Here is a 23,076-nt window from a genome sequence, read left to right on the forward strand (position 1 = left end):
GATGGTGTATACACACAGAGCATGGTTTAATGGAGTAAAGGTTCTGGGTTTCTACCCTGCAAATTGTTTTGTGACATGCACCTAAAACATTGTTTGCAACAGCATTTGTGTAGCAGTTTGTCAAAGTACCGATATGAGACATGTTTCAGGTCACTGTCAGAGATAAATGAGTCATTTATCAGTTTTTTTTCCCCCACTCAGAATTCATCTTTCAGGATTCCTGGCTGCTTTCTTTTCCACTGGACAGAAATGATCAAACCTTCTGATGTATTTTCTGCAGGAAAGTTTTGAAGGTTTTTCAACCTGAATCAAATTGTGAAAAAGCTTCAAATCATTTAGAGAAATCTCAATTTTAGATTCGATTGACCATCCTGGTCCAATAACTTTAAAAGAGTTTCGTAAGAAATGCGTCTAAGGAGCTAAAGTGGTTCTCCTCAAACTGTACTGTCACAGTTCTGTTTTATTTCCCTAAACAGACTTTTCTGTGCAGCTTTTCTTGAAACTTGTTAACAAACATGGCAAAGCAGGCAGTCTTCTGCTTGGTGGCAATACCAGCAATAACATCCTGCAGATAACATCCCTAGAACTAGTGATGCAGGAGAAGCTCCCAAGGTCCACTTCAGAGAACTTAGAAATATAATTTTAAAGACTAAATAGGAGGCTGTGAAAATAATAGCAAAATAACCAGAACTATCGTTACTGAGGATAAACATCAAGAGCAGCAGCTTTTAAAATACTTCAGCGATGGCTGGGAATCATTCAGAGTACATGTAGAAACACAAGCTGGTGCAGAAACATTCAATATGGAAGCAGCATGAATGGAATTGAATTCATTAGCAAAGTATTTTTTTAATATTCTAAATAGCAAATGAAACTAGAAATCTGACTGGATTTGGATCAAATCACCTTAAACCAGCAATTCTTAGTGGTCATGATGAGTTCTGTCCCAGTCTGTTTCCTAATTTATCATATTTCACTTTATTTCCACAAATATTCACAATGAAAATAGTCTGAATGGACATTAAGTGTAAAACAGATCACGACTGTTTAGTCAAACAGTTGTTTTAAATGCTGTCTGTATGAAGCCGTCGCTCTGTTTGGGCAGACTGGGGTGTTCATTTCTCTCCACTGGTTCATGAAAAGCAGTACTATGTTTAAGTGTGTCTATTTAATGCCCAACATTTCCTTCTACAAGTTTTATTCTCGTTTCAGGAGCTAAATATAAAATCTAATGTGCAGCTGTTGAACCAAAAAAAGAACTTCCAGTCTGTTCTGCCACATGTTTTTTTATGTCCTTTCATTGTTGGACCTGCATTTTGTAGTACATCTTGTATTTGTTTGCATGCCTTCCATACATTCGCAGCGCAGAGAGGAGCTGCAGCAGGTTGACCCTGTTGGCCGTGACGGACAGATCAGAACAGGAAAAGACCAAACTGCAGGCTGGAACAGTCAGTCTTTTGATTTTCTTCTGCTGACAGAAGAAAATCCCAAATCTTAGCAATGTGCAGATGGAAACAGTTCTTTGTGTATCGTTCGAATCAGTCCCTCTCTTCAGGAATGATGGTTAGCATAACGTCTCCATCTTTCCGTCTCACCGCCACGGCGAGCGCGGTGCCACTCTGGACGGCCTCGCTCACTTCCTGCGTGGTGTAGATGGGCTTCCCGTTGATGCTGATGATGATGTCATGATCTATGACTCCAGCTCTGTGGCAAAAACAGGACACACATCGGTAAAGCTGAAACATGCGTTACGGTGCAGCGATCACATCCGCAGAAGGCATTTTTTATGTCTGAAGTCCTGCAGTTTGGTCGTCACCACTTCCAGTTTCTGCAACCAGATGTTAAAAGCAAACATGGATCTAACTGTGGCCACCTTAGTCTTCACTGCGTCATGTGTTTCACGCTTTAAATGACAAAGTATGACAATATAATCATCATTTCCTCCTAATAAAGACGTGAAACTGGAGACTGAGACTGAAAATAATTAGGAAAATGTCATAAATCAATAGAAATGTGGAGCAGTTTTCCCATATATACTGTTCCGGCCCCAGGCCTAAGCTTGTGTATTTCAGGAAGACTCCTACACACTCAAAAATAGAGGTAGCAGCTTGTACCTAAAAAGGTACAAATGCTTGTCGCTGGGGGTGTACTCTTTTGAGAGACATTTCTGTACCCTTCAGTTCTGGTCTATTTTTGTACCTTATCAAGTTCAACCTCACCTTATCAAGTCATGTTTTTTATGTTTTCACAGCATTAGGCCTGGTCCATTCCACTTAGCAATATTATCTTATCTTTAATCTAGAAATAATCTTCAAAAACTCAAAATACTGACCAGCCATACACGTAGTTTGCAGCATCTGACCTTCATTGTCTGGTGTAGTAAATGACTGTTAAGTAGTACTACTGTCATCACTCAACTCTGCTCTAGTTTGTAGCATTACAGCCATTAACATTACATTTTTCAATGCTGCAGGTACCCTTATGGTCAAAATGGTACAAATTTGTACTTTATGTCACTTTGAACCCTTTTTCATACTCTGAAGGTGTGCTTCTGGTCTCTTAAAGACCTGTATTGTACTTCTGAGAGAACATTTCTTTAAAATGTACCTATAGGTACAGAAATGTCCTTATCTTGTACCTCTATTTTTGAGAGTGTACAAGCAACTGTGCCATCACACCTGTGCCATAGGCTGCCTCTGCAGGACACATCCGAGGGCAGCTGTTGTTCTGGTGTGGAACAGCTTGCCACTTTAGAAACCTTGAGATTGTTTGGTGTTGCTGCTGCTGTTTTGTCGGCCCTTGTAGTTGACCTTTGGATATCTGGTCCTCTTTGGCTATTGGATCATTTTGTGGTGTGAACCAGCAACGTTGTGAGGTGACCAAAATGTTGGTAAAATATTAAACCCTTTTGTTCCCCTCAACTTATCTTTTGTCTTTAATGTTGCTGCCCCTCTTCCCCTCGCAGAGCCGGGGGTTTGTAACAATACCTCTATTCTGAATTAGACTTAGCGGAATAGAAATGAATGAATGAGCGAGCGGAAGGCTGCCTTTTACACACAGTCAATGACTCTTGCTGATCAGCTTAGGCTGACTACAAGACGATAAGGCTGCAAGGTGCAGAGAGTATGGATAATTCAGCATTGCCGTTAAATGCAACTCAAAGCTTCAGGCTTCGGTGTCAGGAGGTGAATTGTGAATCGAGTCTAAAGAGCGTGATTTACTTTATGTCTTTAGCAGGAGAAGCACGGCAGTTTTCTGCCTGTGGGAAGTGCAACAGAAAAAGCAACTTGATCAGTTTAATCTGCAGCCTTGAGAGCTGCAAGCTTGTCCTTGTTCTTCCACGTGCCAGCTCGCAGCTCTTTTGCTGAATTCTATAAAGCCTAAACTCGCTGCAAATGTGTGTCTTATTTATTTATCTATTCCACATATATTTAACACAAAAGCTTCCAAACTGAATGGCGTAGTGCAAGGGTGTCCAAAGTCAGTTCCTGATGGCCGCTGTCCTGCAGGTTTGCCAGGTATCCCTCTTCCAACACACCTGCTTCCATCTTTTATACAGATCCATCAGTCAATCAAGTTCTGCAAAATTACTTCTTCATTTGATGTGTTGAAATGGGACACATGGAAAACCTGCAGGATGGCATCCCTCAGGGACCGGAGCTGGACACCCCTGGCATTTTTTCTTCCTTTGCAAACAAGCATGTTTAAACTCTGGTGTAGCGTTAAAGCTGACATGAAGGGAGTTACCAGAGAGTAGAAGAGGAGGAGACTGGGGCTTGGATCTTACCGCCACGCTGCTGTTCCAGGTATGACCTGATAGATGTAAACTCCTGAAGCTGCATCTGGAAACTCGTGCACACGCTCTTTGATCTCTCGGATTAAACTGAACACACAGAGAAAAGCAGTGCAAAAGTCAACGTTACTGTCATAATTATTCTGCCGAACATCTGAGATACGACCTGAACATACCCCGCTTAACTAATCTGTTATATTGTAGCAGTGATGTTCTGGGTGAGTGTGTCCATCGGTAGGAATTACTGCTTCATTTCTCTTCTCTGCTGACTCGCTTCTCTCTAAACTAAGCTGTTATCATCTGTATCACAAAAACACCAACTTTTCTTACTGTTTTTCTTCTTGTAATGAAGATTGTGGCGTTCATAAAAACATGTGAACAAATTCTACAAACACTCCGGAGTTCTCCCATGCACATCTGATCGCTTTGAAAGTCAGTATTTATTTTATCTTTACTGTTCAGTAACATTATAAAGAAATTGCAGTCATGTTTTTGTCATATTTTTAAAACACCTTTTTTTTTTTAAATTTGCAAAGTATTTAGTTATTTTAAATTAAATGGCTCAATATTGTTTAATGTCTGAACATTGCAATTTCCCTCGGGGTAGAATTTCTTTCTTTTAATAACTCACAAATAAATTGCAGCAAAGATGGGATTGAATTAAAACACTTCCTCTGTTGGTGCACTGCATTTAAAACAGCAAGAGGTATTATGCTTTACAAGCTGTGGAAGAAAGTAGACGGAGATAAAAAGAGAAATAAACATTGATTCAACTGTGTCACATTATCCCCTTTAGCCGACATACAACAGGGATGTTTGTCTGTCCTGATGGAAGGGTTTTTGTAAGGAAAAAAAAACCTAAAACAAAAAATGTCCACTCCTCCTTTGGATGACTTTTAAGTCTTAAAAGTCCAACCTAAGAGGAGGATGTTGGCCAAATTTACATCCATCATGGACAGCACATCTCACCTGCTGCATCAGACTGTGGAGGGGCTGAGCAGCTCCTTCAGCAGCAGTGTGAGTGTCATCTCAGTGTAGGACGGAGCGCTACGGCAGGTCCTTCATTCCCGCCGCTGTCAGATTGTACAACTCATCTTTACAGTCATGACACTTTTTTCATATTCCATCATGTAAATATGCATGTAGCTTGTGAGGTTGTTTTTATTTATACTTTTATTCATACATATGTGTATATTTGTGTGTTATATTTATATTTGCTGTGATGCGTGTTTATTTCTTCGCTGTTGCTTCCTGCACTTTATTCCATACCAAGAGCTGTAGGATGAAATAAAGTCAAAGTCTAAAGTTTAAAGTGTAGAAAAAAACCATGATGATTGATGAGACAATATTGGTGAATGAGGCCCAATGTCTTTTGGACAAGGTGGAAATGTTTGGTTAAAATGCACAGCAGCATGTGTGGAAAACCAAACCACAGTGTCAAGCACGGTGGTGGAATACTGATGATTTGGGCTTGTCAGGGTCTGGACACCTTCTGGTCACTAAGTGGACCTTAAAGTCCTTTGGCACTACAAAGTATTCCAGAGACAAAGGTGAGAGGATGTGCCTGAATGCCACAGTTTGGCTGGAAGTGGACATTGATCCCTGCAGCAGAATGGCTGACATGAAGAACTGTAAACCACAACCCTCAGTTCTCTGCATAAACGCTATGAAGTGTTGGCCAAGATGTGAAAGGCCGACAAGAGTGTAATGATGTCCAAATGATGTTGGCTCTAAACGCTGATGAACCAAGAAGTTGATTTGTTCTACACTCTTTTTCTGCATTTTTGTTTAGTTAAAAAAAAAACAAGAAAAAAAAAACATATATATATATATATATATATATATATATATATATATATATATATATATATATATATATATATATATATATATATATATATACATATATATGTATATGGAATGTTACACACACTTCATGTATACACACACACACACACACACACACACACATATATATATATATATATATATATATATATATATATACATGAAAAATTATGTAACATTTCATGTGATATTCAAATGAGCTTATATTTAACTAATTTTAAATTTAAATAAATGTAAAGTGGGTGAATTTTCCTGGTCATATGACTTTAATTAAATCTTATGGATTTCCTCATTATGACGTGGTCACCGGGTCACACTGGCTTCCAGTTTGTTCCAGAACCTACTTGTCATTCTGCAGTAAAGGATTCACTTCTCATTTAGTAACAAAGATAGAACAAAACAGAAAATGAGCGTTAGAGGGAGAAACTAGCACAGAATGCAGTGGTTATCACTTTTAATAGCACAGCCAAAGACGAATAACGAGAGCTGGATACAAAAACATCATTAGAACAGTCTCCTGCAGCCCAAAAACAACTTAACAGAAAAGAGATGTGTGTAGAGCCGCTGGGTAGATGACTCTAACTGCAATCAAGGCTTTGTTACAACCCCAAACCCATCCACAGACCCTTGTGGTGGAAAATACTCTGGTCTTGAGAAGTTGTAATACATTTATGAGTCAACTGTCTTCTTACAATGAACATTTTATTATAAACTAATACAAGCACACGCTGGAGCTTGGAGAGAGAACTCTCTCTCCAGATGCTGAAGTAACACCCAATTATAAACCATGCTTAACTCCTCCTAGTTGCTGGGCAGACCATATGAAACAATCATTATCTCTTATTTAAGACTAAACTGAACTCACTAAGCATCAATCACTCACTATATTACTTTATTACCTTTAACCTCTAACCTTTAGACAACTGGTCAACCAAGCAGTTGACAAAAACAGATGCCCTGCAGGAAACTCTTCCTGTCTCAGACTTTGTCTGCACATTCCAGACAAGGATCATATGACTTAAAGAAAGCTTTGTGCATAGACACAAAACACAGCAGGATCACAGCAAATCAATGCATATATGTCTAATACTTAATTCAAACCAAACTCATAACAATTTTCCCCAACACTCTCCCTCCTCTTGGTCCTACAGGACCAACAATAAGAAGAGAAATTGTTATCAGAACGCAAAAGTACATACAGAAGACAACATTCTCAAAACATCAGGAGCCTCATGCCTGTCGGGTTTTAAAAGAATCTTTCAGAAATTACAATAGTGAGGAGCCATTCACTTCAGCTTCACACTGATCTTGCTTGAGAGCGAAGGCTGGTCTTCAGGTGTGAGAGTAGACTATCTCACTTACCCACGCAACCACAGGGATTATTCTGCCCTTTGTTGGGTGGTGCGTTATTCTTCTGTAATTTCAGACTGAAGAGCTTCAGGAGGTTCAAGCAATCTGTAGTGCCAAGCAGCTCACTCTGCGACCTTTACCGCTGTCTGGGTCGTCAGGAAAACCTGAAATGGCCTAAACCATCGATGTTGGTTCCAGCGCTGATGTTTAAAGCTTCTTATCAGGACAAAATCTCGAGGCTGAAGTGAATAGAGCTGCGTAGATGCTGATTCATGAAGGGCAGCTTTCACCTGTGTGCAAATGCCTGAAAAGGGTTCTTATGAGGTTAGGACAATATGTTAAAACATTACTTTCACACAGAGCTGTGTCTGAACAGGCAGTCTTGGAAGGAACCATGCCCACTTGGGTGAGGGTCCTGCAAAAAGAATCACAAAAAAGCCCATGTTTCCATGTTACGCATGCGCATGTACATCAGAACCAGAAAAAGTACTTTTGGTCCAAGGAAGACCTGAAAAGAGAGCCAGAAGGAAATTTCCCCGTCTGCAACCTGTGGGAGGAAAACATTCAGGAAAATGGCATCCAGAAAGTCATTCATAAGAGAGCGCCAAAACATGGACTTGTTTTCAGCTAAAGAGTAAGCTCAAGTAACGAGAACTGAGACGGGAGAGCTGCAGCCTCCACCGCGTCACAGTCAGAGCAAACAGCATCAAAAGGAAAATCAAGTCAGGGTCAACTAGAGGTCGGTCAGGGGCCAGGCCTGGGGGGTGCAGAGGATAGTCAGTTTCAGCTAAACAGTCATGGAGTAAAACATGAACAATACAAAGCAACAGTTAGGGCCACTCATTTATCTGGTAGGTAATCATTCAAAGTAACCAAATTCATTTAATTACTTATTGCAAAGTTCCTATCAGGTCGTCTCATCTTAACCAACAACCAGAAAAAATCCTCTAGTACTGCATAGCAGAACATGTGTCAAACTGGACTCCCAGCAGTCTGACCAACACTTATCCATGCTGGAAATTTCCTTTCTGATTTACTGCTCGTGTTGTTTATGTCATGTCTGCTAAATGACAGAAGCAGAACCACACTGAAGAATCTCTGCATATATTAAATAAAGCTCATTCAGAACTGTTGATTTAATCAGTAATGTAGTCTAGTTAATCTCATGGTTTACTCTGATTTGTCTCTCTTAGACTCCAACAGACCCATTCAGGAGCAACACACACAAAACTGAGATCATAATAAGACTGGCTTTCTATTCCAAATATATTGTAAACATAAGCATAAGCATAAAGCAACAAGATGTAAACCCATCTTTAACAGCTGGACTTCAGGTACTGAACAGCCAGAGACCTTCAGGTCATAATAAAGCTGTTTGTTTTCTATCTACATTTGAACTTAAGCAGCATTTAGAAACAAACTTCTAATACTGATGGCAAAACTGTCCACATCCACAACAACACGACACACGCATGTACGTGCACACACTCACAGCAGCACTTCTTCCTTAATGATTTTAATGCAAACGTGTGTAACAGAAAAGGCCAAGGCTAACGGTTTAGCATAGTTAGCTTAACTTTGGAAGTATCAATACTGTTCAAATAATCTGCCTCATATTCATGTTAATTTTGAGGACATACAGGGCTTAAATGACTTGTTTGTTTACATATTAAGCGTGTTAACTAAGAGACTGGTCTGTTTACTGGCAGCCATCGCAAGAGTTGGTTCTACTCTTTAAACAAAAATCATCTGATGTGTATTTTAACCACTGAGCATATCTGCTTTAATTCAAAATAATGAATTCAGATTAGGGATAAAACACCAAGCTGTCAGCAAATAAAACACGGAGATTGTTGTACTTGTGTTGCATTCGCTGAAGTCGGGAAATTACAAAACTACCTTCTTATTTAATGTCATATAGCGGCTTATTTTTTCTCTTTTGACATCTATTCTGTCTCAAACATTAAAAACTTAGTATTCATCACTTTTTTTTTTTTTTTTATAAGGCACAGCGTGCCAGAAGTTGACTTGTCTGTATAAACTGTTCAGCTTCCCTGCAGCAGAGCAGAGATGTCTGTGTCATTGTTCACTTGCAGAAGTCTGCAGGAGTGCAAAATTTTATGCATGCTCATAAATGTGGTATAAAGCTAAGCAGAAACAGTGAGTAAATGTTTGGTTGTAGGGCCTCATTCCTTGGCCTGGTCTTGTGGATAATCATTCAGCTCGTATCACTCGATCTGCTCAGGAGTCAGACGCGCCACAGCCACCATGCTCTCCTCCAATCAGCATACAATCAGAAATTCATGCCAGGAAGTGCCCGACACATGTTCATCAAAGCTTCCTGGTAGATAAATCAGATTCATATGTGTAATTAATTAAGAGTAACATGTAAAGGATCAGAAAGTAGGCAAAAGTTCAAGGAAGGAGATCCAGGTTTTCCACAGAGAACTGAGTGAACCGAACAGTCTTTCTGACAGAATCAGGGTGCAGCTTATTCCAGAAAACATCATCTGATTCTGTAGTCGGGGTGGGATTTGTGCTGCCTGCCGGCCACATTCGTTAGTCTTTTACTTCCAGAAAATTCCACAACTGAAACACAGTCTGAGGACAAGGAGGATCCATCACCTCCAGAGGTCAAAGGTGAAAATCCAGCTCACATGTCCACCATAGGAGCCATATCCACACTGTTCACAGTCACAACCAACAGGGCTCTGCCAGACCCTCTGGTTCTGGGATCTCCAGGCCATCAGCAGCGGCCGGGTCCATGCAGCCACATCTGCATATCAGGTTCTGCTCCAGGACTCAGAGCTGACACAGAAGGGAGGTGGAATGATGCTTTAGGTTGTAGGGACCGTTTCTGCTCCAGTCTCCTGACTGACCACGCGTGACACCCAGAACTCTACGGTGACCCGGATCAAGAACTCACTCTCCCCCAGCCCCTCCTCTGAATCCCCTCAGGCAGGATAGACATTTGAGGTCCCTGTGGACCAAGCTGCATGCTGACAAGGGTTTAGAAGGGAAAGCTGCAATGTGTCCAACACCATACAGCAGACGAGCTTTTGAGACTGAACCATTTGGTCATGTGGTGTATTTTCTTCTCCAGTAAGGGGAAAATAAAGATCATAGCCTCATAATTATAATAGTTTTCTTCTGAATCCTGTGGCAAACATATTATGTGGACCATGTTCTGTGCTGTGAACATCATGTAACTTGAACATTACATTGTAATTGTGTGTGTGAGACTATATTATCAGTGGATTCATAACTCAGTTCTCTCCTGGGAAAGCTGAACATGATCTTGCTAAGAAGATACACTTGTTCTGAGAACTTCTCTTCTCGCCGTTAGCTCACATTTAGCTAAAGTGAACTTATTGCAAGAGAAATTTACTCTAGCAAAGTTACGTTGGTTCACCATTCCTATTTTAAGGTCAAGAATTTTCTTTTTTTCCTAACATTATGCTTATTTTCAGCATCCTTCAGCTGCATTATTTATTTCCAGTTTATCTAAATTTATTTAGACATGCTAGGTGTAAATTTATAATAGCAGTAGTAAAGGAATAAAAATCACCTTATGAATGTCTGAAAGGGAACAGACAGAAACCTAAGCTTATTGCCCACACAATGTACAGTAATTTAACATAGTAAGTTCCTAATACTATAAATCACATCTCTCACATTTCTGATTTTTCATTCTTAATATGTTGTTGCTCTTTAAAATGTTCTCAGGTGATAATAAAGAACTGCTTTTCCTTAGGAAAAGGGTTTCCACATTCATACAGGGAGTGGCTTTTATGCTCTTATAAAAGCTTTAGGAAGAAAAGCACAAGCAGCTATTTTACACAGGATTTATATGTTTGTTTCTGCCTAACATGCTATGACATCATCTCCTTCAGTGAGCAGAAGGCATTTAATGAACACACTCTTTTCCTCACTTCCTTCTCTCATACATTTTTTGTTGTTTGTTTTTTTTTCTTTTTTCTTTTTTTTTTTTCTTACTGCAGTAAATTAGATTTTACACAAACAATTCACTTCAACAGTTGGATGAATGCATGTGAATGGGTCGTGCCCCCACGTTTGTCTACCCCCACACAAGCTTCTAGGCTCTCCTGCGAGAGTCCGGTGTGGCTTCACAAGACGTGGTTTTAATTCTCCACACAATCAGTCCAATCAAGTTTAACACAGGAAATTTTACACAACCACCCCAGTTTCCCCTCACATGAAGACAGAGATTTCAACTTCTTAATGGTGCTGTACATCAACCTCCTACTGCAAAGGAACTAGTTCTGTTTGCAGCGGATGTACACAGAGGGTCAATCCCACACCTTTGTAGAATTATCAGGCAAAATTCTCAATGTCTCCAGAAACCAGCCCACACAGTCTCTTCTCTGTTCCTCCTCACTCAAGATGGCTTTCCTCTCAGTTTTCTAACTCAAGGTTGGCCTGGTCTTGCTTCTCGAGCTCACAGGACTTACTGACTAATTTACTGGTCTCGGTCTTGTAACTCACAAGATTTACTGGTCTGGTCTTGCTACGTCTAGCTCACAGCACTTACGACTTGGTCTTGTTACTCACGATTTTTAACTTAAACTTTAACCTAAACTTAACTTAAACTCACAGGATTTTATTTATGACGTCAACCTGATCTCGTCTTAAGTTATTCTCTTATCCCTTGAGTTATTCTTTCGATGAGGAGGTGAGGAGGAGAATCCCTGTCACAATGAGAATAATGAAGACAATTGACCACAAAACAGAAAAATATTGTGATTATTAATTAAAATATTGATTATTAATTTGTGATAAATTTCTAGTAATGTTTGACTCCAGTTTGAGTCTGAAAATTAATGTAAATTTAGAATAACACTTCTCACCATTGTCTTTTCACACTGGTTCAGAAGGAGTCCTGGCGTAGTCGACCACGGGTGGGAGAAAGACGTCCTGTCCTCTGAAATTCTCTAATTGAGGTTCTTAGGATGAATCTGTGGATTCAGGTGGCCAACCCGTCTATCCCCAACCTGGGCGGACTGACGCAGGATCCCGAGACGAGCCCCCAAAAACTGTGGTGGAAAATACTCTGGTCTTGAGAAGTTGTAATACATTTATGAGTCAACTGTCTTCTTACAATGAACATTTTATTATAAACTAATACAAGCACACGCTGGAGCTTGGAGAGAGAACTCTCTCTCCAGATGCTGAAGTAACACCCAATTATAAACCATGCTTAACTCCTCCTAGTTGCTGGGCAGACCATATGAAACAATCATTATCTCTTATTTAAGACTAAACTGAACTCACTAAGCATCAATCACTCACTATATTACTTTATTACCTTTAACCTCTAACCTTTAGACAACTGGTCAACCAAGCAGTTGACAAAAACAGATGCCCTGCAGGAAACTCTTCCTGTCTCAGACTTTGTCTGCACATTCCAGACAAGGATCATATGACTTAAAGAAAGCTTTGTGCATAGACACAAAACACAGCAGGATCACAGCAAATCAATGCATATATGTCTAATACTTAATTCAAACCAAACTCATAACAATTTTCCCCAACACCCTCACATCTTGTTTAAAATCATTAGGCAAGAGCAAATTATTTGCTGACTTACGATGGTGTGAGTTGCAGCATCCGGATGCCTAAGAATTTCCTTTTTGGTTCAGCATTTCCTAGAGGCACACCACAGATCACACGATTTACAGACTGAATGGATGAGATGATAAACTAAGCCCTGCAGACAGATGTGAGATCACACTTACCGTTGAGCTGTCTGTTGTAGAAATCAGCTAGAAACTGCCGGATTTTGTCCACAGGGATGGCAAACGAGATTCCTGGAGCCACTTTGAGTGTGTTTATGCCTATTACGTCTCCATCCTGTTGCAGAAAAAATGACAGGAGAGCTGTGACCTGGTAGTCTTCGCTGATTTAAATGCTGTGCCGGTTGAAGAGGCAAACAGCAGAAAGAGTGGAATTAATTTCTCGTCCACGCACACTGTAGCTCATTATTCATCAGTCTTGTTACTGAGGGGATGAATACTGTGTTCCTGGGAAAGAACGTGGAGGGAATGTGCCTGAATAAGCAATCCCAGCATCCTAATCCACACAAGCCAACTCACGATGCTCATCCTCAACGAAACAGGAAAGATTTCCTACATAGCAAACAGAATAACAAGCACACAGATTTTCTGATTTTATTCCTTTACTTTCCTCTTACCAGGTTGACGAGTGGTCCGCCTGAGTTTCCGTACTGTGAATCCAAAGAAAAGAAAAAAACATCAGAACTAACTGATCAGTCTAAACAATACTTGTGTTTTGGCTTGCAATGCTGTTTGTGCGAGTTCAGTCACATTTATGATGGCGTCAGTTTGAATGTAGTCCATATTTGAGTCTTTGAATCCCAGTTCGAGGCCGTTGCGATGAGCCGTGCTGATGATGCCGGTGGTGACGGTGTTCTGCAGGGAGAAGGGGCTTCCCACAGCCACAACAAACTCCCCTGGACGCATGTCTGACGACTGGCCAAGACGCAGTACAGGTAGGGGACCCTGGAACAAGGACACATCCCAACAGGATTAGGCTGAAACAGCAGATACTCTCAGAGCATTGCGCCACTGAAGAAGGTTTAAAGCTACGGATACAAAATTTAGATTGTCTGATGGCAAATGGAAGCTGTTTACGGCAAGAATTTGTTGGTTTTTATGTCTTTGCTGTTGATATTAGATTTAATTTAAACAAAAATAAGAAAGTAATTAATCTAGGGTTACATGTCAGATAATAGTCTCTATTAAGTCACAGAATTAGTCTTAAACGAATGATTTCGATGTTAATATCCGTCACAACAAGCACGAAAGGGACTCGTTTACTTTTGTGCCCTTATTAGCTTTAGTACCCTCCGGTGACCTTTGAACCAAAAATGAATGTATATATATATATATTCAAAGGTAACTATCTTAAAGATCTGCATTTCATTTCATTTTATGTAGTGACACCTGTGGTAATAAACTTATTTTGACCTCACTTAGCCTGAGGATCCAAACAGTGAGGCAAAAACAATAGGCCACACTACTTAACCTTCACACAGCAACTTGAAGTCTGTTGCATTAGCTGTCTACCTTGATTTACAGACCAACTGTGGAATAAGGTAGAACTGTTCTTTATTTATACCTCCATAGGGAACACTAAAACGCACCACCAGTGCAGTCTGAAAATTTCCCACAAAATCTAAAGCCGTATCTGTTGCTGCTTGTCAGGCTAATTACTGCTAATAGCGCTAAAAAAATCCAACAAAAACATTTTTTTGTCACATCTCAGTAGATGTGACTTTGACAGACATTTACGAAAAGTCAAACAAACTTGTCCCTGCTTGTTTCCTGTTTGCAGAATCTCACACTACATGGAGCTTAGTTTGTTTGGGGGGGGGGGCTTTTTATCATCAACAATTTGCCTTTCAGAAAAATTTGTCCTGTCTACAAGGGCTGCTTCACAGGAAAAACAGCAACTGTCACTTCCTGAGAGCAATCATAACGTGTAAAACATCTGCCTAGTAAATCTTGAGAGGTTCTTGCAATCGGATGGTTACAAAAGATTACAATGATGTACTTCATGCTAAGTGGATTGTGACCGAAGAGTCACTTCAGTCCCAATCTGATTTCTGCCATAGAAAGCGGGGTGGTGTTTGTGAGCATGCCTAGTGGCATGTTTTATTCAAAACGGCAACAAAAAAATTTACAAAATAAAGATCAGAAGATTTCACCAGAGAAAGTGACCATGTGAAGGAAAAGAGTATAATCTCAATAGGCAGTAACTTTTAGTTAATGATTTTCCCTATGGAGTCTCTGGTCCACTTTGTGAACAGCATTATCCCACTTTTATGTTAGCCTCTGATGTAGCTACCAAGCTAAAGGAAAACACTAAACTTAATTCAGCCCAAAGTCTCCAGAGACCCAGCAAAGCACTTACTTCTGGCTCAATTTTGATGAGAGCAACGTCCATCTTCTCATCCACATCCTTGACCACAGCGTCATAATGGACACCACTTTTCAGCTCAACTTTGACTCGCTGCTTGTTGCTAAGGACATGGGCATTGGTGACAATCCAACCATCTTCAGACACAACAAACCCAGAGCCACTCGACACAAAGACCTCATCATTTGAAAATGGCACACTGGAAAACAAACAGGGCAAAAGCAAAAAACTGGGTGTTATTTTTGATAAAAGTGACATAAATTATAGGTGCTACTTTAAATTTCCTGGTTTAGTTTTACTTTTGGAAAAGCTCCAGATGAACAACAGCTGGGACAATCTTATCCACCACATCTGCTATGAAGTTGAACTTGTAGCGCACGCTTCCCGGATGATGCACTCCTGTTAGGATATAGGATAACATATGAAAAGTTTAGGAAGGCTACACAGAAGTCCTGCTCAAACATATGATTAAAGACTGAAAACATGGGTGGAAATTAATTTTCACCAATATCCATGATCTCCACAGAGAGCAAAACCTGAAACCTGATGGTGAAATCATGCTAACGTCATGCTAACATTGTTACAAAGACACTTGGTTGTTTACAACATAGATGTTACGCACACATTAAATACATGGAATCACATTAAAGAGAGACTTTAATCTTAAATAAATGTGTTTATTTTGTTTGTCTGTTTGCTGTTATAACCAAACAAATATTTTTACATTCCCAGTTGTGTATGAAGCATTTAACAAGTAGCAAAAATCTGGGACAATATCTTTGAATGATCTGTAGATCAGGGGTCTGCAACATTTTTTAAACATTTTTGTTCTCAGTTCAGTACTTGTTAAGAGCTGCAAATGACCTTTTGGACAAAGAAACCTTGTAATTTTTTTTTTTTTTTTTTATAAATGTTTACTATAGAAAATAAGCTATTTTCAAGAATCAAAATTTTATTTCAAGAGGTCCTGCAAGGCCTGTCTTTTTGGCCTGTGGGACTGACTGTGGAGGCAGCTCATAGGTATCTGCAGGCCAAGCAGGATGCGGCTTCGACTGTCTGCGAGGTAAAAACTCGGGCATGGGAGGAGTTTGGTGAGGCCATGGAGATCGACTCCCAGACAACTTTGAGGAGATTCTGGTCCACTATCTGACGACTCAGGAGGAGGAAACAGTGCTCAATCAACACTGTGTACAGTAAGGATGGGGGTCTGCTGACCTCAACGTGGGACATTGTGGGTTGGTGGAAGAAATACTTTTAAGACCTCTTCAATCCTACTAACATGTCTTCTAATGAGAAAACAGAGCCGGTGGATCCAGCGGTGGGCTTTCCTATTGATTCACTTAGGCTGTAAAAAAGCTACTGGGTGGCAAGGCCCAGTGGGTGGATGCTCTGGATGCTGTGGAGCTCTCCTAGCTGACACACCTCTGCAGCATCGTGTGGACATCGGGGACAGTGTCTCTGGACTAGCAAACTGGGGTGGTGGTACCTCTTCTATAAGAAGGGGGCCCGGACTGTGTGCTCCAACTACAGTAGGATCACACTCCTCAGCCTCCCTGGTAAGGTCTATTGAGGGGTCCTGGAGAGCAGGGTCTGTTAGATAGTTAAATTCCAGATTGAGGAGGAGCAGTAGTGTTTTCCTCCTGGTTGTGAAATGGTGGGCCAGCTCTATACCCTCACTGGGTCTTAGAAGGGGAATGGGAGTTTGCCCAACCAACCAACCTCTGTGTGTTTTGTGGACTTGGAGAAGGCATTTGACCGTGTCCCCCAGGGACTCCTGTGGGTGATACTCGAGCCTTGTACGGGCTATCTAGTCCCTGTACAACCGGTGTCAGAGCATGGTCCGCATTACCAGGTCGGATTTGTTTGAGGGTTGGACTCTACCAAGGCTACCTTTAATCAACAATTCTGATAATAACCTTTATGGACAGAATCTGTAGGTGCAGCCAAGGTGTCGAGGGTTCCCTGTAGCTTTTCAGTTAGATATGCATTTATCTTTGAAGACAATCAGCTTGCTATGGCTCTCTCTTCTGCATCCTTTGGGTCTGTTTCCTCCATAAACCCTGATTCCAACATGCTGTAACTGTAACATGTAAAAGCTACATTTGTTATAATGTCTGAAACATAACAGCATCACAATGTAGACTCAAAAATGTGAAATAGTTATATTGGGTTGGATGGTCAGGGAGGCATGAGCACATCATCCTGACTCTAAAAGAATCTTTTAAGTTAGTCGTTTTTTTCTTTAGTCATTTATTTTTTACATATCACAATCTTAAAATGATAAAGTTATGATTTTGGAGCTTCTGTTGCTTTATTGTTGCTCATTAACCAGTGTGTCTATTATATACAATCAGACTACATTTTGGCTTTGGGTGAAATTTGGGTTGACCATTTCAAGTTTTTTTTTTTTACACTTTTAGGATCATTCAAATGCTGATATAATGGATTAATTGTATCAGTCCACGTTAAAAAACTTACTGGATTTGTCACATGATTTAGAAACCCTTCTGACCTTCTCAGCATCTCATGCAGCTGTGTTGCCATCGGCATAACAAGAAAGTACAGCAACTACTGCTGCTGACAAACATCTATCACTAAGAGAAAACATTTAAGAAATTCTTCCATTTCTTTTGTGGAAACAGAACTATCTTTCACACTGTCCAAGTTGAATGAGTGTTTATCTTGACATCTGCCACTGCTAGTTGATAAGTTACTAGTGCTGACTTATACTGCCTCTGTACAGAATATTTTTGGCCCTTTTACGGCACCATTGGGCAACTTTTTGAATTGCTTTACATTTTTCATGTCCAAGGCATTTTTAAACAATTAATTTCTAATTTAATTAGTTTTATTAATATTAGCAAATGGAAGATTGTTGTGGGATAACAGAAAGCAGCAGACAGATTGCTTGATAGTGTCAAACTGCACCATTGGTTGGATCAGCAGCTGGTTTCAGCAGGGATGCTAACAGCAACCTGTTCATCTCATTGCAGCAGAGGAGGGGTGCTGTGCTGTGATTGGCAGTGCAGGTAAACATAGACTGCAGTGAGAAATTCACCAGAACCTTCTGTGATACAACAAGCAAACTCTCTGCTGTTAGGGAAGGGATTTTCCTGTCTACACTGCAGTCACATTTCCTGTTTCCAGCCTTCAAACAGCACTTGGACAACATACGCCTTACTTATCACTGCTCATCTGACCCCAAAAGGATTTTGTAGGTGAAGGTGAAAAATATAGTTTAAAAGAAATAGTCAGTGATCCAGTAGGGTTGGTTGGTACATCCTGGGGAGAGGAATTGTCAGTGATCATTGTCTAGGTCTACATGCCTAGTGATAGAAAATATGTGTTAGCAGTCCATATGTGCTATCACATCATTTATAACATTAAACAGCTACTTGTCAAAGATGGTCAGGTGTTGAGGGCTTTAGGAATAATTTCATGCAGTCACTCTAAGAGCACCAAATTTTGGCCTGCAACTATAAAAAAAAAAAAGTTCACTCTAAGATGTGTACGCCTAGCAAATGGCTGCACGTGTACTGACATGTAAACCGATCAAACTGGTGAAGTCCAAAAACAGATGAGTGTTGAAAGTAAGACTTTATTGAAACAATGACACAAAATTGCTTAAAATTAGATTGAAACAATTGTTTTAGTCAAATAAGGTGCCTCATAAGCTACATAGTACAAAGTACATAGGCACGTTCATTTGTACTTCGGTCAAACAAGCCAAACCTTTACAATAATATATCCCCATTCTCACCAAAGGTGGCGCTGCACTAGTATCTAGCAAAAGAGAGGACGAGAACCGCGTGAAGAAGAATACTCTTTCCTCCACTTGCGAGCCACAGATGAAACTATCGCTGTTTTGGGTTTTTTATTTTGTCTAATGCATGAATACGGCAGAGATATACTGCAACAATGGCTGCAGATGAGAGAAAGAACCCTTAAAGTCATCGCTATGTATTTACCCACAAATGCAGGAAGTGACTTTTTTTTTTTTTTTAGTAAACTTCCTGTTAGAGATGGGTTGATGAAGCCTTGCGAAGCTTTGAGGCTTCTATTTGATTGTACTGAAAAAGAGTCAAAGCTTCAATGCCTTATACCAGTGACCATACCAGTGACATCTGGCGGTCAGCTTTAGTTATTACAGGCACAGATTTTCTAATAATTTCTACAACTTGATTTAACTTCCAACACAAACAGTTCAGTCAGTCTTGCAGCTGAGGGGTCGTCATCTTTATAAGTGTTGTAACATTCTGTCTCCTCAGTGTATTAGTTATGGCTCAATGGTTTGTCCCGTTATTCATTAGATTTTCTAACATTATTTAGATACAGCTTGTGTGCTGTAAAACAAGATGACAATGTCAAAATTAGTTTATTGGGATATATGATGGTTTGGGAGAGGTGTGAATTTCTTAGAACAATCTTAAATTCCATTCATATGTTTTCTCCTATTTTCTGACTGATAGATTACAAGCCTCATTGGTCAGCAATACCCTGAACTTCATGAAATTTTATATCTTAATATTAACAAATCTTCTGTTGATAATTATCCTAGTGACCTAGCCAATGTCACAGAGAGATATATAACAATACCATATAATACTAAATACAATACGACATTAACAATTATACTAAGTACTATTTAATCTAATACTATATTTAATCTTTTTAATATTATTATCTTCCTTCCTTTGTGGGTGACACAAGGTGGAAGTGTTTCCATAGATGTGGTTGTTTTATTCCACGAGAAGTCGCCATACTTAAAGTTTTCTCTCTTCAACTTAATGCTCTCTTGGCCTGTAAAGCGGTGAGCAGGAAGGAACACTGGGCGTTTCTCGTTCCGATAGATGATACGGCACCAGTACCGCCAAGGCTTTGAATCAGTTACGTCATTTCCGGTGTCTCGTTGGGGCATACGAAGAATTACACGTCATCGGTCACGTGACGGCAGAACTTTCACATAGGCTTCAATGCAGCATTTCAACCAAGTCCATCTCATTGTAAGGAAGCTTCGGTGCATCCGTTTCAAACACCCCATCTCTAGTTAATAGTGAACATATTTCAAGGGATTCACTGTTTATATCGCTGCACTTGGGGAATAAAACCACCTCAACAGTACTGACGTCGCCATCATCTTATTTAACAGCCAAGAGCCCAGTGACATGATAGTTTCTTCCAAAGCAGTGACGCTTATTTAGAAAACAAGTAGTGAAATTTTTTCTCTGTGATCTTTTATAGTTGTTCATTTTACGTGGGAAATGGGAGGGTTACACAACATGTATGAAAAACATTTAGGTATCACTGCTAAACTGAAGCGATATCAAATGTGTCAGAAGCTCCAACATGTACAAGGACATTGAAGAGTTCAAAGTGCTAACGGAGGGGTTCGCTGAGGGCTGTGTTTCCTTTGACCACCTTCTCTGCAATCTAGGCAAATCTTTGTGTCCTTCAGGCAACACATTTACTGACTGATGACATGTTTATAAAAGCTGAACAACCAACATGTCCCTGCAGAAGCCTTCTTATATGCAAATAATACTAAGTTCTTTGCCAAGAGCTACTTTGGAAGAACACCAACTATTTTTTACCTGTCTGCGAGCTCTGCTTACAAATAAGCAGCACACTACTTGTTGGCGGAATAAGTAGCTTTATTTCTCATCCACAACATCTTCCAACAGATGGACGTAGATTATACTTCATGTGCCATGACAAGTGATTTCAAGCTTTAATATTAAATATGCAAAACTCTACTAGTAGAGTGAATATTGTACAATATATCCAATAATTATACCATAGATAGAACTCCTTTTTCTTTGGCGTAAAATGTCCTCATTCCCTGACTTTCCCAACTCCCATTTTATAACCAAAATTATAGTTTATTTTAGTTTAGAAAAGTGCATGATGAACATGGATAATGGGTTCCATTTTACATACGATTGATCAAGATAAGCTTTGGTCCAGAGAAGATAGCTGCATTTCTGGATTGTATTCATATCAAATCAAACTTTATTTATAAGGCACTTTTAATACAATAAAATGTAACACAAAGTGCTGTACACAAAATAAAAGCACAACAAAAAAAAAAATCCATCAGCCCTGGACACCCAACACCCATTTCCAACACTCACATACACCTGGCTTTTATATATATATATCTATATATATATAGATATATATATATATCTATATATATATGTATATATATGTGACACTGCCAGAAGTTTTCTTCCTGTTAAAGGGGATTAAAGGGGAGTTTTTTCCTTCCCACTGTTGCGTCGTGCACGCTCAGGATGGGGGATTGGATCGAAGTCAGGACTCGATGCAATCAGTTGGTTTCTATTATAGCACATGTATGAACTGGCTTGAAATGATGTGTATGTTGATTTGTGTATGTAAAGTGCCCTGTGACAACATTGTTGTGAAGTGGCGCTATTCAAATAAAGTTGAATTGAATATATATATATATATATATATATATATATATATATATATATATATATATATATATATATATATTTATATATATATGGCCCAAAGATCAAAAGCATCCTGTTTGACCCATAACCTTGTCCTATGCACGCAGAGATTCCTTCTAATTGTCGAAATCCTTGACACTATTATACACAACAGGGAGTGAAATATTCAGCCTACAATTTTTCACCAAACCTAAATTTGTTTCATGAAGTTCAAAAGCAGTTTGTCAGATTGGTGAAGTTCTGCTATCTTTATATCTGAGATGCTCTCCCTCTCTAAAATGTTTCTTATACCCAGCAATCTTCCAGATCTGTTGTCACTCAACCAGTTAAGTTGTCAAATGGTCTTCCAGATATTTTTGATTTGTGCCACTGACTGTTTCAGCCTTTTGTTACTGCTGTTCCAAATTTTATTTGATGTGTTGCTGCCCCTAAATTTAAGATCAGCTGAAAATTGCAAAAACTGGTGAAATGTCTGTTTAAACAACTGCTACACATTTTATGTTCTTTTGCAATAAAATTTTTAAATCATTGAATTTTGTTTTTATTTACATTTCATGCAGCATCACATTTTTTATGAATTGAGGCTGTAATAAAATGCAAACAGTTAGATATTTCTAATTTAAAATTACTAATGTTTCAGCTAAAATCAAGCTCTAGGTTGGGATTATTGCACATCTAATTGGATAAAACTGTAACATGAGTTCAGTCGGTCACATATTAATATTTTTATATACAGTATTAGCCTTTTTTAATGGTAAAATTGTGTTTGGATGCTGAGAAACATGGATGACGACTTTTTGCTAATATTGTTTATTATACACTGCCATATTATATATATATATTTTTTTTACAATGGGCAAATGTGTGGTTGATAAAATGTGTTTTTATTCAGCTGTTCTGAGATGGCTCCTTTGACAGTTGAATTTATAAAAAAAAGAAAGGAAAAGGAAATGGCATTTATTACTTTCACTTAGAGCCCATTCATGCACTATTAATAATTTTGGAAAGAGCCCTTTTCAAGACGGTAACAATTTCATAGTAAAACGAATGAATTCATTGCTTTTTGTTACTTCGAGGCGATGACGAGCTCCAGGTCAGATGTGCTGGGATTCACTTGAAATATTGGGTTTTCATTGCTTTCGCCTTAATTAAACATAAAAAAATCTAACAATTTGTTTATGTGTTTTTCAGAAAACCTTCTGAAACAAATAATTTCACGAACACTTTAACAGGGACACAAAAATCAGAGTTTAGACCGTGTAGTTAATTATTTAAAGTTAAAATTCACAATTTCTGTTCAGGTTTTTGGTGACTCCTCCTCCTTGCTTACACACACACACATCTTACATACTGTAGACAGAACAGCTGTAGATATGCCAATGTTTCTGTTTCCCAATCACTGTGGTTGCTGAGCAGCAGTGAAAGGTGATGAGATGTACTGACAGGCTTTTTGACGTATACGCTGCTTGCTGCCACTCAGGGAGCTACTCTGTCCTTTCTTCACTTTCTCTCCACGAGCAGCAGGTAGCTCACGGGGACTGAATTTAAACGATTTCTTACTCAGACGCAAGACTTTGGCAGTTTTAGAGGTTTTCAGACAGCTTTTCTGCCGTACGACAATGGAAACGAGTGCAGTATCATTTGTTG

At 39.4% G+C, this 23,076-nt stretch overlaps 1 protein-coding gene across 1 annotated transcript in view; it reads right to left on the minus strand.

The window, feature by feature from the left end:
* Positions 1-1,538: 1,538 nt before the first annotated feature.
* htra4 (HtrA serine peptidase 4) overlaps positions 1,539-23,076 on the minus strand; it is a gene marked incomplete at both ends in the record, with an annotated part of 45,521 nt that continues 23,983 nt past the window's right edge. Inside the window, 8 exons of the mRNA XM_079250967.1 lie at positions 1,539-1,704; positions 3,788-3,883; positions 12,600-12,657; positions 12,748-12,862; positions 13,203-13,235; positions 13,336-13,530; positions 14,945-15,149; positions 15,250-15,349. Coding sequence (XP_079107093.1) covers positions 1,539-1,704; positions 3,788-3,883; positions 12,600-12,657; positions 12,748-12,862; positions 13,203-13,235; positions 13,336-13,530; positions 14,945-15,149; positions 15,250-15,349 — 968 coding nt within the window. The remainder of the gene's footprint in view (positions 1,705-3,787; positions 3,884-12,599; positions 12,658-12,747; positions 12,863-13,202; positions 13,236-13,335; positions 13,531-14,944; positions 15,150-15,249; positions 15,350-23,076) is intronic.

Source organism: Telmatherina bonti, assembly GCF_933228915.1.
Source record: "Telmatherina bonti genome assembly, chromosome: 13".
In the NCBI taxonomy this organism is placed as follows: domain Eukaryota; kingdom Metazoa; phylum Chordata; class Actinopteri; order Atheriniformes; family Telmatherinidae; genus Telmatherina; species Telmatherina bonti.